Genomic DNA, 15,905 nt, shown 5'->3' with positions numbered 1-15,905 from the left:
AAAAATTTAAAGGGGTCTGAATACTTTCCGTACCCACTGTATATATATATATATATATATATATATATATATATATAGCTGAGGTGCAAGGTGAGGACTGAGTTGCCTTGAGTGAAAGGGGTCTATAACCAGTTGTGAGGACATGCAAAAACATGCGACTTTTAACTGTATGTACATTGTCTCCACAGAGAAGAAAAAACTAGCTAGTTAAAACAGAGACCCAACCTAAACGTGGCGATGAGCTAAAACCTTAGTAAATATTTAGAGTAATTCAGTTTTGACTTGTTTGGCTCCAGAGCAAAGAGTGTGAGCCAAGTCGCCAGTCTGGTTGAGGTGCAATCACTGGCACTAGGGGACCAAATGTGAGCGAGCTGTGGCCCATAGGGCGGACTGGGACCAAATAATTACTGGGAAATTTTGTGTAGTCCGGTGAATGACCCGTGTTTGTATGGCTAAGAGGCTGCACAGTTTGACCAGCAGGCAGCAACCACACACCAGGTCGCTGGATTGTGTTGCTACGAACTTGCAATGTATAACTATTATCAGACCGGCCCTCGCGGCCTCGAAACACTACCGGCCCACCGGGAAAAGTCCAGACTCTCCCAACAGCCACTCCGCTACTGCATATATGACTAGGATCAGTTCCAGTGAGCAGTACTCGGGCTTGCTGAGGGCCATTGTTGGCCCTTGAAATCTTGATGTGCAACATTTGACTAAGTCACATGTCCTTATTGGTTAAAATGTGCCATTATATATGTATGTGATCTTTTATATGTCATGGGTCTTACCTTTTCCTCCTTTCTTCTGAACAAACAAAGTTGTGTTTCCAATCATTCAGTGTTACTCACTAAAAGCATTGTGTGTATTTTTAAGGGTCAACAAATGTATCCAGTGCTTTACCTTCCTCATAAAACATTTGTAAAGCCATTTTTTTTTCTTTTTCTAAATGAATCGGACCCTGCATTGCATACATTCATGCTTGCTCTGCTGTCTTCTTCTAACTTGAATTTTGCTTTTCTTACTTTTTTTTTGGTGCCTTTTTGCTACCTGTAGACCAGGGGAAGAGTGCGAATGTCGCACCAGCATGTTGCCCAAGAACGAACTAAATGGGGAGCCACTCATCAAAACATAGCACTACTAGTAGTCCCAAACTCCGCAGGGTATTGTTTTACAGCAGTCAACAGAACGGGGCTCATACATGAAAATGCCCATGTTCTTATCTCCTCTCGTGCTCTTATTTTCTGAGGGTGATTCCCAACGATTTTTCCACGTCAGATTGAGCAAACGTAACAAGCTTCCATTTGTACATTCCCCCCCAAAAGTAAACGGTAACTACATTATTCAGATAAATGAAGCGGTTAAAGGGTATAGCCAAAGAATCATGACAAGTACAGGTCATGTAATGTGAGTATTCATGAAGAAAGGCAGAAGAAGAAGAGTTCTCTGTGCATGTAAACGGCTTTCAATCTCGTTCAGCTCTGGACTCCCGTGTACTCCAACAGTGAGGAGACCATAGCTGTAAATCTAACATGCGATGCTAACATGTTACCTGTGAACACATAGACTGCTACTACTTAACATGTGGCTTAGTAGTGTATGCGTTTCAAAAATCCTCTGAGAGGTGATTGGATCTGCATGCAGAGCCTGTTTACCTAGCCTGTTCATCTTGATGACAGACAACACAGCATATTAGTGATGACTGAGAAGTATACCAAAATGAAGAAACTAGATTAGACTTGATAACAGAATGTAGAATTCAAGTGCACGTTATTTACTGTCATCATGAGGGTTTATGTGTCCAACAGGAGCCTCTCTGTAGACTTTGACCAACAGGGTAAATAGATTACATGACTGACAACTATTTGATAAAAAAAAAACAATTACCAAGAGGTATCATTGAATTTCTACCTTCCAGATTACTTCCAAGCATGTTTTATCTGTCTCGGCTAACGTGTCAATTTCATTTTATTTATTAAAGGTTCTATGACATGGTGCTCTTAGGAGGCTTTTATATAGACCTTAGTGGTCCCCTAATACCATATCTGAAGTTTCTTTTCTATAGGCCTTAGTGGTCCCCTAATACCATATCGGATGTCTCTTTCCCAAAATTCTGCCTTGGTGCCGAATTCCGGCCACTAGAGCCAGTCCCCTAATGAGCTTTCCTTAGAATGTGCCATTTCTGTCTCTGTAGCTTTAAATGCTATTAAGGAGTAGAGAGAGGGGCAAGGTGGAGGCTGGGGGTGTGGCCTTGACCATCTGCCACTTTGCTTGTTTGAAAGCCATGATGTCTCTCTCTCATGGGGGGGGGGGGGGGGGGGGGGGGCAAATTCTCTGGGCGGGCAAAGCAGAAAAAGGGGAGGTAACCTTGCCCCTTGTGACCTAGTAAGGGGCAAGCTGGGGGAACTCATATTAATGTTAAACAATCTCATAAAGTGACATTGTCATGCCATGGAACCTTTACGCTGCGTTATAGTAATGTAATAACGCAGTTGCTAGCTGAAAGAGACTCCCTGAGCTCTGAAGTCAGACCTTGACAAGGGGGCGCGAGATGGTAGCAGTGCACCGTGGGATGACTGTTCAGTAGGAAGAAAGACAGATCAAAGTCCAGTTGGTTTTTCAGACTTTTCTGCGCTTATATTTAGTAAAAAACTGTCGTTTTTACCTTTCCAGCCTTTTAAAAGTGCTTCAAATCCACTCACCTTATCAACTCAACATCTAGACATGCAACCTTTGGCGAGGGTTTCTCAAGGAGATATTCCCTTAAATAAAGGAAAGGGATGCAATTTTTCAAGTCTGTTTTAAAATAGCCAAGTGCCCATTTGTGAAAGAGTGAAACAGTTTGCGCTGTAATAATGTTTCCTGTTCATAGAGGCCATGAAGAGGTCCAAAGAGATTTTGTTAAGGGGTGACAAACCCAAACGGTCGGGAACCACCGCTCTAAGTCTGGCATGTGAAATTCCTAAAGACACTTGAATCCAAACAGTCCCCTCATAGCACTGCATTATCATTTGATTATGTGTAAGGTAAGCTAACAAAAGCTGAAGCAAGTGAATGTTCACTGGGATGGATATCATACATGTGCATCCAAAGGTTTATCAAGTAATTATGGCATAAAAATCAGGTATAAGCAGAGGAGCTCAAAGTCCATTTAACAGCTTTTGATCATATCATTTGCTAATTTCTAGTTAATTGTTTAAAACATGAAGCGTGAGATAGCCCACTCCATCAATCCAATAATCATTAAAATTATTAATAAATACATTATTCAAGAGCACATGAATTGAAAGTAAAAAGTGATCCCCATAGCTTGACAGATTCATTGCATAAAACTGCTGCTCTCTAAAAAGACCAATATCACTAATTTCAAAAATAAGAGCCCGTCTCTGAACCCGGTGAATCCGTCTAGAACCCTGCCGGCTTCCTGCCCCGTGGACACAGGAGCTGATGTGATGCGTCATGTTGCTGGAATCTCCCACAGCGGCGTCCCATTGGTGCGCACGTTGTTTAACCCGCGCTGAGGATGATGGGTCGGCGTCTCGTCATCTTCGAAACAATGAAACTGCAGGGAATGGAAGTGCCTGATGTTGCATAATGTTGTTTTGTCTGTGGAGCTTTTAGGGCTAATGTCTCTCTATCCCACACACACACACACACACACACACACACACATTCACACACTCTCTCACTCTCACTTTCTCTCTTTTTCTCTCTCTCTGTCTCTCTCTCTCTCTCTCTCTCTCTCTCTCTCTCTCTCATACGGCATATTGTCCCAGTGTATTTGGTTTTTGTTTGTCTGGATGCACGATCCTCCACTAAAGCTATTAAGACTTGAAATATGAGAAGACTTTAAAGGGGAGGACCATGGAGGTCCAGGGAGGATTTTTTTGTCATTATTTTTCTACATGGACCTAAATATATATTTATTCTATGTATTTGTCACGCAGATGACAGAACTGAAAACTTTTTGTACAGTTTGTGACAACAATTGAGCTGATGCTATATCTAAATGTCCTGAAAAAACTGGATTTGACGTAATGTGGTCGCTTGTGCTGCTTTGGTCCACCAACGATCGAAGAACCTTGCACTTTATTGTGATGTAAACCTGCACATTAACTGCTCCAGTCTATGAAATGTCATTGTGTATAGACTATTTCTATGGGTATACTAAAATAAATGTGGCTCATGTTTAATATTATTTCATTCACTTGTTCAGTTCCTTAATGACATAGCAAAGATACTTAACATATTTCTGGATACTAAAAAATTGTGTATATGCTGTATTTTGAGATATTAAGGGGAAGGGTGTTGCAGATTTTTTTTTTGAAAGTCACGGGGCAAAAAGAAAAATATAAAAAATGCTGAAATATGACATTTCTCCTAACCTCGATAATTTCCGTACCGTCCAGTATTTCCATGTCTTAAACAATAACCAATACTGAATTTCTGAGGTTTTCAAATTCAGATGAACTTATATTGGCCGATAGAGGGTTTTCTTTTTAAACAAACACAGATCAAACAATTTTGATAGTGATAAATCTGTTGGAATAGTGACCAAGGCCCATAGTGAGCGGGACATTTTTCATAACCACAGACCTAGTTCCCATTTGTGTACTGCAATTTCTTGGCTAACTTCACCACTACTGATATGTCTTCAAAGAGCCAATATCAGCTGATATATGTGCTTGGCAGCTTTATTGGTCTAGCTCTAATTCCAACTGATTTAATAAATTGAACACTTTTAGACTTCCCTTGAATCTACAAATTCCATGAATGTCAAATAATTACTTAATAGTCCTTTATTCACCTGCAGAAAATATCTTTCATAAATGTGGAAAAAACGAGGCAAAGTTGAGTACTTTTTCCAATGGTACAAACATACTTTATTGTACAATTAATTTATTGGCAAAAAAAAAAAAATCAGACCACCAAAATAACTTAAAAAAGAAACTAATGAAAATGGAGCGACAGTTATTTTTGCTTTCTCTCAGCAAGCACCAAAATTGTTAACAAGAAGAACAAAAAAAGTGGTCAAAGATTCCATTTGAATACTAAACAAATATTTAAATAGTCTTATTTCCAGTCTCTTTTTCGGAGAAGCCATGAATAAAAACAAAACTATTTGTTCAGTTGCCATCGGTTTGTACAGTGATTCAGTATGTTTACAACTATATTCATGTACATGAAAGATTTCTTAAAAAGGATGGTAGATTATACTCCGTGGCCTCCCCAGGGCAAACTGAATGACTGTCTGCAGTGTCTTTTTGCATCACCATAACATCTTTAATACAAAACAAAACATGTTTTATCTAATAATTCCTGTAGCTTCAAGTTTTATTTCCAAAAAAATAAAATTAAATAATATATCTATATATAAAAGACAGTTTTTCCTTGTTTTATTCTTATAAAATAAGTCTCAAGATATATTGCCACCTGGTTCTGATACGTCCCCTTCCCCCATACCCAGCAAGCCCAACCTTTTGAGAAAAATAGTGAGCATGTGAATATTGTGTCTTCAGTCCTCTCCATAAAAAGCTAAAAGACCAAATTTAAACTCTTTCAGATCACACCTCTAACCAACCCGTCTCAGTTCCACTTCGTGCGGCTTCACGTCTCTTAAGTTTTAAGATCAGGTGTGTGACTTGTTGCAATAGCCCCTCCCTACCTAAAACCTTGTCAAAAATACACAGAAAAAGGCGCATTGGTGCTTGTGACCTCCTACACCCCATACGGTACCTTTTACAAGCAGTACAGTAGTTTGTAGTTTTTACAGATACAGCAAATATCCAAAGAAACAAGAGGGGGAAACAAGCAGCAGAAAATCATTGCTTTGCTCATAAGGTTTTAAAGTATGTACAGCTTTTCTTTTTTTACATCTTTCACTTTCATTACAAAAACAGTATCTAAGTCCACCATTTCTTACTTTGTACAGTACTGACAATGAATTCCATCTTGTGGCTGACGGGCAGTCATGAGGGTGACAGAGAAAGTGTGTGTGTGTGTGTGTGTGTGTGTGAGGGGGGGAATTATATACAGGCAGGATTTAGTTAAACCTCTGCAGCCTTAAAAACAGACGACATCACAACACAAACGAGGTTGTAATATATGTACACGCACAACCTCAGCCAGCTTGAAACGGCCACAACACGCTTCAGTCAGCTGGACGACTGGACGTCAACAGTTCATCCCTCCATCTTCTGCGGGGTGGGGGTCAGGGTAAGGAAGGTGTGCACATTCATAGGAAAACTGAAGATGGAGAGGTGGCCCATGGGTGCAAGGATTTGTTCTGCGGGTCTGGTCATTGTTTACAGAAAAATATGACCAAACTCACGGTCAGTGGCACCCACTACCTTAAACACTGTTGAGGTTTAATTCCAACCTATACACTCCGTCAAAACAAACAAAGAAAATGGCAAAATCAAACTTTAAATTTAACGCAGCCTCCCACCCACCTATCATATAAAACAAATTCTATATATGTGAATTGTTGCAGTCACTGTAAAATGTACATCACTGTAAAAACTGTCCAGAAAAAAAAGACTCCTGTGACAGAAGATATGTTGATGCTTGTATTACGATTCATCGAGGGAAAAGAAATGTCAGAAATAAAATATACTTAATCTCTGCTAAATAGATACAATTAGGACTGGGTAGGAAAACAAAACAATAAAAAAGGTACATCGTGTCAACTCACTTTAATTTTTAGCCACATTTAAAATCTTAAAAATATTCGTAAAAAGGCAAAATTCTCAGTCCCCAAAAATATTGTCATAGACTAAGAAAGAAATATTTTCAACCTGAAACACTGCCCTTCCACCTTTTTGTACACAATTGGCAAAAATATATAGATATATATTAACAGCAATAACTTACCATTGTTTTAATTTATTCATTTATTGACTTCTAAGATTTATGTTGCATCTCCCATAGGAAGGAAGCTTCAGTTCTTATTTTATACATCACAAAAATATTTAAATAAAAAATAAAAACTTCTAAAACCCCAAAACCGTAGTCCCGCCTTGATCTCCTTTCATGGCAGCTTGTCATCTGGGGCGACTGATCAGAGCATCAAGACAGAATGGAGTCAAGGCTACATAAGGTCTAAACTGTTGTGGTTAATGTTCGTTCCCAGCTCCTGGTTGTTATTGTTGGTGTTGTTGCTGCTGCTATTATTATTATTATTATTGTTATTATTATTATTATTCCCACCCAACATGTCCGACTGCCCCCCCTGTCCACCATGCATCCCTGTCATACCACTCAGCTGGGACATGATGGAGCTCTGGTCCGAGCTGAACTGACCAGGATCTACAGGACCACCTGGCTGCTGCTGCTGCTGCTGCTGCTGCTGCTGCGGAGGTTGGGGCGGTGCCATACTGGGGTGATGTTGGCTTAGGTGCCCCGGATGAGGTGAACCAGTCTGGGTCTGCGGGGAAATGCGATGGGGTGAAGGTTGAGGTTGGGAGGTGGGCTGCATGCGCGGGGACGGGCTGGAGTGCGCAGGTTGCGACTGCGGCCGTGGCGAGGGCTGAGGCGACCGGACCTGGCTGCTGAGCGACCCTGCTGGACCCAGCCCCCCTTGTCCTTGGAGATGGGGGTGGGGGGATTGCGCCATCTGCTGCTGGGGACTCATAGGACTGCTGTGCTGGGCTGGAGAGCCCCCACCCAGATGCTGCTGCTGCAGGAGCCTCTGGTGGATGTTCTGGTGAAGCATTCCTTGAGACGTCTGCGGATGTGGAGGCCCACCCCCCCCTCCACCAACTCCCCCTTGTGGTTGCTGCCCCTGCCCTGGTCCGCCTTGTCCAGGCTGGAGCCCAGGAGGGCCTCCGCCGGGCCCTCCGTCTTGTCCTTGTAGCCCTCCCATTGGATTTTGCTGCTGCTGTTGCTGTTGTTGTTGCTGCTGCTGCTGCTGCTGCTGTTGCTGCTGTTGTTGTTGTTGTTGTTGGTGTTGCTGCTGCTGTTGCTGTTGTTGTTGTTGTTGTTGGTGTTGCTGCTGCTGTTGCTGTTGTTGTTGCTGTTGTTGTTGCTGTTGTTGTTGCTGCTGTTGTTGCTGCATCTGCATCTGATGCTGGATCCTTTGTTGGAGTGCTGCAGCTACTTGTGACATAGAGTTGGGGTAGCCTTGCTGCTGGCCTAGCTGTCCTGGCCCGCCCTGTGGTCCTCCCTGCTGCTGCTGGGCACCCCCTACGCCTCCACCCCCAGGCTGGGCTTGGGAAGGGGGGGGTATCCCTGGCTGTGCCTGGCCAGGCTGCATGAAACCTTGCTGGCCTTGCTGCTGCTGGAGTCCTTGAGGCTGCTGGAACTGCCCGTGGTTTCCCATCTGTTGTTGTTGTTGTTGTTGTTGTTGTTGTTGTTGTTGTTGTTGTTGTTGTTGTTGTTGCTGCTGCAGGTGTCTTCTCATCAAGAGCTCTCTGAACTGCGGAGTAATATTGGTAATGTTGCCCTGTTGACCTGCTTGCATTGCTCCCTGCTGTTGTAATGCAGCCATTTGCTGTTGTTGAAGATTCCCAGGCAACATTGGACGTTGTTGTTGTGATTGTTGTTGTTGTTGTTGCTGCTGCTGTTGTTGTTGTTGTAACTGCTGAAGCTGAGCCATGGTGGGCATATTTCCTCCACCTGCTCCAGCCTGAGCCATGTTCATCCCTGGCTGGCCTGCCTGGTTCACATTAACCTGCTGTTGCCCATCCATGGTAGCCAGCTGATTAGCCCCAGGCCCACCTATGCCCGGCAGTACTCCGGCAGCACCTTGGAACCTCACACCTCCAGGGCCCCCTTGTGGAGGCCCTCCTGCTCCACCCGGGCCACCCTGATACCTGGCTGCTCTCTGCCTTATGAAAGCGGCCATAAGGGTTGGATTGGAACGAAGGATGTTGAGAACCTGCTGCTGTTGAAGGGGCGAGCTAGGAGAGCGCAGTGTTCGCAGGAGGTCTTGTAGTGCTGCCTGGGGTAGGTTTCCTGAAGCAGCTGCAGCAGCTATTGAGTTGGGTGCCCCTGCCGGCCCTCCTGATACACCCATTACCTGCATTAGCCCGCGGTTTCCTGGCGCCGCTTGTTGCGGATTCATTTGCTGCTGCTGACCAACTGGTGGCTGCTGCTGCTGCTGTGGTGCCATGTGACTCATAATGCCTGGCCTTTGTTGTGGGTTCATGGCTGGTCCACCAGCACCCCACTGCTGGTTTGCGGGCTGTAGCTGTCCACCCCCTCCCTGCTGAACTTGCTGGAGCTGCTGCTGAACTTGGGGTGGCAACTGCAACTGAGGACCGCCTTGCTGCATTCCCTGTTGCTGTGGGTCTAACATAGTCCTGCCAACAACTCCCTGAGCCTGGGGGGGCATACCCTGGGCCCCAATGTGGGGCATCCCCATCTGGGCCTGGGTGTTCTGGTGGTGAGGATGTGAGGGCATCATGCCCCCCTGTCCCAAGCCACGTATCTGGGCTTGAGCCTGGGCCTGAGCCATCTGTCTCTGGGTCTCTGCAAGGCGCTGGATTTTTAGGGCTGTCTCTACAGCAGCCAGAGGGGGCCCTTGCTGCTGGCCTTGTGCAGGCAGGGACCCCTGTCCCTGGTTGGGTTGTTGTTGCTGCTGCTGCTGGGGCGGGGTGGCTGGACCCAGTCCAGGTTTGCCCAGGGACTGGTGGAGAGGAGAAGCCACAGGTGGCCTGGGGTTGTATGGAGGCAAACCACCAGAGAGCTGCTGCTGCTGCTGCTGCTGCTGGACATTTGGAGGCTGCTGCTGAAGCTGAGGCACCATCTGCTGCTGTGGAGAATTCATCATTCCCCCTCCACCTCCTCCGCCCACTGGCTGATACTGATGGAGATGGTGTTGAGGGGGCATGGCACCCCCTTGCTGCTGAACCTGCTGTTGCTGGCCTGGGGTTCCCATTCCCCCCATTCCGCCAATCCCCACTCCTTGCTGCTGAGGAAGTGCAGGCATGTTACCCTGAGTGGGTGTCTGTGGGGTAGAAGGCTGTGTGCCCACGGATGTAGGGGTACCAGGACCAGTTCCTCCATTGTTGGCTCCTGGAGAAGGCAGGCCATTGCCCCCGGGAGCTCCTCCAGGAGCGGACTGGCCCACTCTCTGCATGCTGGCCATCCTCCTTCTTAGCATCTGGGCTTGCTGGAGCCTGTGCTGAAGCTGCTGCTGCCGGAGCTTGTGCTTGATGTTCAGGCAGAACGGAACTGGGCACTTGTTCTCCTGACAGTGCTTAGCGTGGTAGCAACACAACGCGATAAGCTGCTTGCAGATGGGGCAACCACCGTTGGTTTTTCTCTTGCAGCTTTTTGTGTGTTGAACGACGCGTTTCATCTTCTGGCAGGACGGCAAAGAGCAGTTTGCGTTTCGACACTGACAGGCGTGGACGAGGGACTGGATGCAGCGTTGAATGCTAAGGCGTCGAGAGTCTCCAGGGCTCTGAGTGGTTGCGGCAGCCTGGTTGCTGCTCTCGTCATCCAAACCAAGGCCTAACTTCTCCATCTTGTGCACATGGCCCTTAGTGTTGTAACACGTGATGCAGAGGTCGTAATCCTGCGAGGCATGACATGAATGACAGTTAAAAAATTTTGAGATGCAACTAGTAGCAGGCTTTACATTTTTACATCAATATCATAAATCCACTAACGAACATATTTTCTTTTGTCATCACTAGTTACCACAAAACATCCCTTCCCCAACTCACCTCACAGACGGTACAGTGGAAACGAGTCTCCACATGGTGCTTGCACTCATTACACGTGTAGACGAAGCGGTCCTGGCTTTGGTTATGCAACTCTACCAACATGCACATGGAGCTCCACAGGGACCTCCTCAGGGAGCTGAACTCCAGGTGTTTGTCCCGGGCCAATGTCAGGAAGGCGTCACGGCCGTCCATGAGGTCACAGGCCATCAGGGGATCTGGGTCTACAATAGGGGGCAAGGCATTTGCCATGGGTGCTGCGATGAGCCGGATAACAAAGAACACCTAGGACAAAAAAGAGGGGCAAACACATGAGGGACAAATGCTGTCTTTCAAAACCAATTCAACTTTAAATCCAGAGACTAATCAATAACTGAGCTTTATTCTAGTCCACTCATCCCACTCTTTCAGCAAGTTGCTTGAAAGTGATAAGATGCAGGTATTTCAATAATTATTAGTGATATATATTTCTTTTTTTACCATATTGTTCCATACCTCCTTGTGTTTTTCCATAGTGGCATAGAGTTTCTGTGAAAGGTCATTTGAGACATTGGGCATCCCCGGCTTCTTCTTATTGGCTCGGCTAAGGCTGCTCTTGTTCTTACTTGTCTTCTTGTTGTTCTTCTTCTTCGCATTTTTACTGTCACCTTTTGTGTCCTGTACAAGAAAGAAGAGGAATATCAGGGATCACCTGATTAACAAGCTCAAGGGATTACATACTGATGAGAAACCTTTCTACAAAATGCCAACCTTTCTTTCACCCCACTCCCACACAGAAATATACTGTATATCTCAACTCTTCAACACCATTGTTGATCATAGCATTCTTACATCAATACTCTCATTGGAAGTGCTGTTTTCCTCCCTTTTTCTTTCTTCCTCCTCCTGCTCCAGCTCTTTGATGCTCTCCTCGAGCACATTGGGCCAAAAGTCACCCTCAAAGTAAGGCAACTCTTTGGCACTGGTCAAACGATCCTCTGTCGCCTGCTTGAAGACATCCTTTTGGGATAGATTGACAAGGAGAAAAAAAGTTAGTGTTTTGTACAAGTGTAGTGTACTGTATCCAAATCAGTTATTACTATCAGCTTTACTGTTACACGTGTGTACACTCAAGTTGATCTTTATTGCTGTGCTACACATACTGAAAAGTACAATTGTAAAAGAAAGATCCCTGCCTCAAATATGACCATTGCCCCAACACATAAAAATAAAGATGAATAATGCCTCTTTACCTTGTAATCGTGCACGATCCGCTCTGCCACAGCTTTGTCTAACATCTTCTTGTACCACTCTTGGAGGCGTTTGGGCTTTGGGATCTTCTGATCCGCAGGGTGACAGTGGAAGATGTAGTCGTCCCCTTCACTAGGTGGGCAGGCCCAGATGTGCCCAGTGGTGTAGCTGAGGACATACGAGAGAGACAGTAAAAGAAAAAATAATTTACAGACTAAAGTAAGCTTTGTGATACAAAAAGTCAGAATAGAAATTACATTCGCTTTCAGATGCTCGCGTCCAAAATAAATGTTATCTGCGAGCAGGAGCACTCACCCCAACTTCCGGACATATTCCAAGTAGCCGATGAGGACTTCATGGTAGACTGCTGTTCTTAGAGAACGAGGCCGGAAGAAGTGTACACTGTCCAAGTAGGAGATGTACACTCGCCTGAGTGGGTTAAAGAGGAAATACGGCTATATCACAACAGCTAAAATGTCATTTTCAAAATCTGCATTTTCTTTTTAAACGTAAACAAAAGAAAGCACAAGGTAAAATAATGTTTCTAATATGGTGATGTCCTTACCTCTGGTTGGGCTGAGGGCAGTCGGATCCGTACTCTTGAACATGCATACCAAAGAAGCAGACGTCCGATCCGTCAATGTCCTCGAATGCAAAAAGGGCTTTTGTTCTGTATGGGAAAGACTCCGACATCTCTCCACTGTCCACAAATCTGCAGACATAAACATAAAACTAACGTATTTACTATAAAATAGAGAAACAGAAAATATATCTGGATTCAGAAATAGCCAATAACTTGATTAAAATGAGAACACAGGACAAACAGAAAATATTTGATCTGAGTATTAACACATTTCTTCCACATTTACATAAAACTCTTAATTTTCTTTTCTTTTTAAAGGTTTAACCTTGATGTGAGATTCCATTTGATTGCATTTTTCTAAATCTGTTTGACACAAAAATGTGGTTGCAAGCAAACTAGAAATGCATCTCCAACTCAGTGTCTTGATCTTGTACCTGGACTTCATGCCTGGTTTCACCTCCACCACTTTGTCAGAGACGTGGACGACGCGAATGAAGACTTCTCCAGCGTCCGTGTGGGGCTGGCGCTTCAGGAAGTCATTCACCCTTGCCTCGAGGTAACAGCCTAACTTTGTCTGGGGCAGCCCTGAATGGGCGAAAGGAAAGCACTTCACTTTAGTCAAGTTCACCTTTTTCCTTCCTGTTTTAAACCTGTATTTCAATTTGCGTTTCAACTTGTTTCTATTTAAATCTTCTTATATTTCCACCACATTTATTAATATTTGCATGTCTATGCTGGTTGTTTTGTGCATATGTTTTTTTTTTTGTCTTCGTGAAGCACTTTGGGTCAAACTTGATTGCTTTAAAAGTGCAAAATAACTTGAAATAAATTAAAAACTTGACAGCTGATAGAAACAGGGAGGAAATACGCTATGAGAAACCTGCTTTTAGAATTCTGTTTAATCTAAATATGTACAAGTGTCATTGATCAACATTGGATTAATGTGTGACAGCAGTCTCATATGAATAGGTTAAATGAGGGTTGAGTTTCCACCAGTTTTGTGTACGATAGTGGTATTCAAGCATCAAACAGAACACAAGGAGAAAATGGCATTGACCATTGACACTTACTTTTGGCAGAATACTTGTTCTCTTTCCTGGTCTTGTTTGCCTTCTTTAAGCAGCCGTCACACACAAAACTGAAAAAAGGGGTCTAGTCAGCTTAATTACATAAAAAAAAAAAAAAACGTTTAGCGAATGACATCAGGACTTTCACCTGAACCTTGAGAATGACTGGAATTAGAAATCACTGCTCACCCCGATGGCCAGATTGTTTCATGGTGCAAGACACAAATCTGATGCATCCTGCGCCCACAGTCCATACATTCAACAAGCCTGAAAAAAATGGACGGAGAGAAATTACATACTTCCGTACTTGAAACAAAATTTGGTTTGAATGTCTTTTCCTAAATGCTAATATTTGATATTTGGCGAGCAGCTAACTTACAGTTCAGGGTCCAGTGTGTCATTCTTCTTCTTCTCAAACTGGTCCTTGTTAATCGATCTAAAATGAATTACAAGATGTATTAGATTGATGTCTGCATTTTATGTCTTTATTAAGCACGTCTGCTCTAAAAGGAGCTGTATAAATAAACTAATTAAAATTAAAAAATTAAAACATGTAGCTAATACTATCAGGAATGTGGCTGGAAGATAACTAGAGGTTATTACTTTTAAAATAGATACAAGAATTTCACACTGGAGGTATTCTGCTTATTAAAAAGGACTAATACTCACGTCTGTGGCTGGGTAGGGTCGTCGCCCAGGGAAACCATCTCTCCCTGGATTTCGTTGAAGCACTTCTCGCAGAAGTGGTACCTGTTAGCAATAAGCCCAAATTTTGGTGAACTACACCATTCCCAGCAGCAGTCAATCACAGACAGCGCACGGGAGGGCAGTCACCAATTGGTACAGGACATGGGCAAGGAAAGGTTGCCACAAGCGAAGCAAGCAGGAAGTGGGAGCGCAGGACAGCAGGAAGTCGTCATCGCAACAGCCAGTCATGGTTTTGAAGGGTGAAGGTGAGGGGGATGGGGGATGGGGTTCGGAAGTGCATGGTTGTTCAAGGCATAAGCAAGCCACAGCCGTTGGAAGGGAGGACAGACACAGGTCAAACGGACCAGGAACAAGACGAGACAAACATCCAAGACGACACACAGCAGAGAGCCGAGGCAAAGCACAGATTAGCAATTTGGACATGAGACGATGAGCAACAACCACCACCATCACAGCTAACAGAGCAGGAGCACAATCAATGGGAGCAGGGGAACTGGAGCAGGAAGTGGTAGCCAGGACATAATACAAACACTGAACAAATAAGAACAAGTAAGCACAGACAACTGCTCAGCTGTTCATTCATTCAAGCAGTTCATTTTAAAGTCAGTCCTTTCACATTCCAGTAAGGTTTCATGAGTGGTTAAAACAAAATGAAATAGAATGACAAAACTTAGTGAGGAATCAGAAAGGAACGGACAACCACGTTAAAAGAGCGGTAAGAAAAGTTATTGACGCTTCTTCCTAACATAAAATGCCTATTCACTGAGTGGTAAGGGAGTGTAAAAAAAGTCTTTGCTTTGTTTGTGCAAGCTTTTCTGCAAACACTACTTATAGAGTAGTTAAAAGACACCAAGAACAGCTACAAGAATGTGAGACAGTAGGACAGACTGTTAAAATGCCAGTGCATTAGGCCAGTGGTTCCCAAATTGGGGTCCGAGGACCTTGAGGAGGTCCCCAGCCAAAAGAAGAAGAAGAAGAAAAAAAAAGTTTAACTTTCACTATAATTTTATCAATAAGTAGCACAATGACAGAATGTATGACTATTTTGCTCATGAGTTTTATACACCTTCTGTAATAAAACATCTAAAAGCAAAAAGAACATCAGATGGGGGACCTTGGGGCAAAATCTTATCAAAGGGGGTTCATGGTCTGATTTGTGTCAATTTAGGGGTCCTGTGTGTGAAAAGGTTTGGGAACCACTGCATTAGGCACCACATGAAGATATAAAAATGGGGAACATGAAGTGAAGGGAAGCGTTTGGGGAAACAAAATTACTTACATGAACACAGGTATCTTTTTCAGTACAATTCAGTTCAAAATATCCCTTTTTATTGAGCTTTTCCCCCCATCCCTCTTTTACTGACCCACCAATACATCTAAGTCATCCCTCCACCCTTTTTTACATCGGCATTTCACTCCCTGCATACCTGTTCTGGTAGCTGAAGTAAGCAGCATCTCTGGGAATAGTACACAACTGCTTTCCGTAGCAGCACAGTGTCTGAGGGGAGAACTCCAGCTGATGGAAAGAAACAAAGAAAATGGGATAAAGAATATATTAATCTCAGGACCATCCACAACAGCTACTTTAGTCACACCCGTCTCTGATAATCAAGGGTACACACACACACACACACACACACACACACACAC

General features: G+C 44.0%; 1 protein-coding gene across 11 annotated transcripts in view; it reads right to left on the bottom strand.

Annotated features, from left to right (window-relative positions):
- Positions 1-5,396: 5,396 nt before the first annotated feature.
- Positions 5,397-15,905, bottom strand: part of ep300a (E1A binding protein p300 a) — a 28,795-nt gene continuing 18,286 nt past the window's right edge. For 2 of the 11 annotated variants that reach the window (XM_034859709.1, XM_034859710.1), the window contains exons 19-31: positions 15,683-15,771; positions 14,217-14,327; positions 13,927-13,983; positions 13,737-13,814; positions 13,551-13,618; positions 12,915-13,065; positions 12,463-12,609; positions 12,213-12,326; positions 11,900-12,065; positions 11,499-11,666; positions 11,148-11,324; positions 10,671-10,952; positions 5,397-10,519 (exon numbers count right to left, since the gene is read on the bottom strand). In XM_034859709.1, the coding sequence (XP_034715600.1) occupies positions 7,088-10,519; positions 10,671-10,952; positions 11,148-11,324; positions 11,499-11,666; positions 11,900-12,065; positions 12,213-12,326; positions 12,463-12,609; positions 12,915-13,065; positions 13,551-13,618; positions 13,737-13,814; positions 13,927-13,983; positions 14,217-14,327; positions 15,683-15,771 (5,040 nt within the window). In that variant the 3' untranslated portion in view covers positions 5,397-7,087. The remainder of the gene's footprint in view (positions 10,520-10,670; positions 10,953-11,147; positions 11,325-11,498; positions 11,667-11,899; positions 12,066-12,212; positions 12,327-12,462; positions 12,610-12,914; positions 13,066-13,550; positions 13,619-13,736; positions 13,815-13,926; positions 13,984-14,216; positions 14,328-15,682; positions 15,772-15,905) is intronic. The other 9 variants (XM_034859711.1, XM_034859718.1, XM_034859714.1 and 6 more) reach the window with 7 other exon arrangements.

Source organism: Etheostoma cragini, chromosome 21, assembly GCF_013103735.1.
Source record: "Etheostoma cragini isolate CJK2018 chromosome 21, CSU_Ecrag_1.0, whole genome shotgun sequence".
Lineage (NCBI taxonomy): Eukaryota > Metazoa > Chordata > Actinopteri > Perciformes > Percidae > Etheostoma > Etheostoma cragini.
Note: the sequence above shows the minus strand (reverse complement) of the source record. Positions and strands in the feature narration are given on the sequence as shown.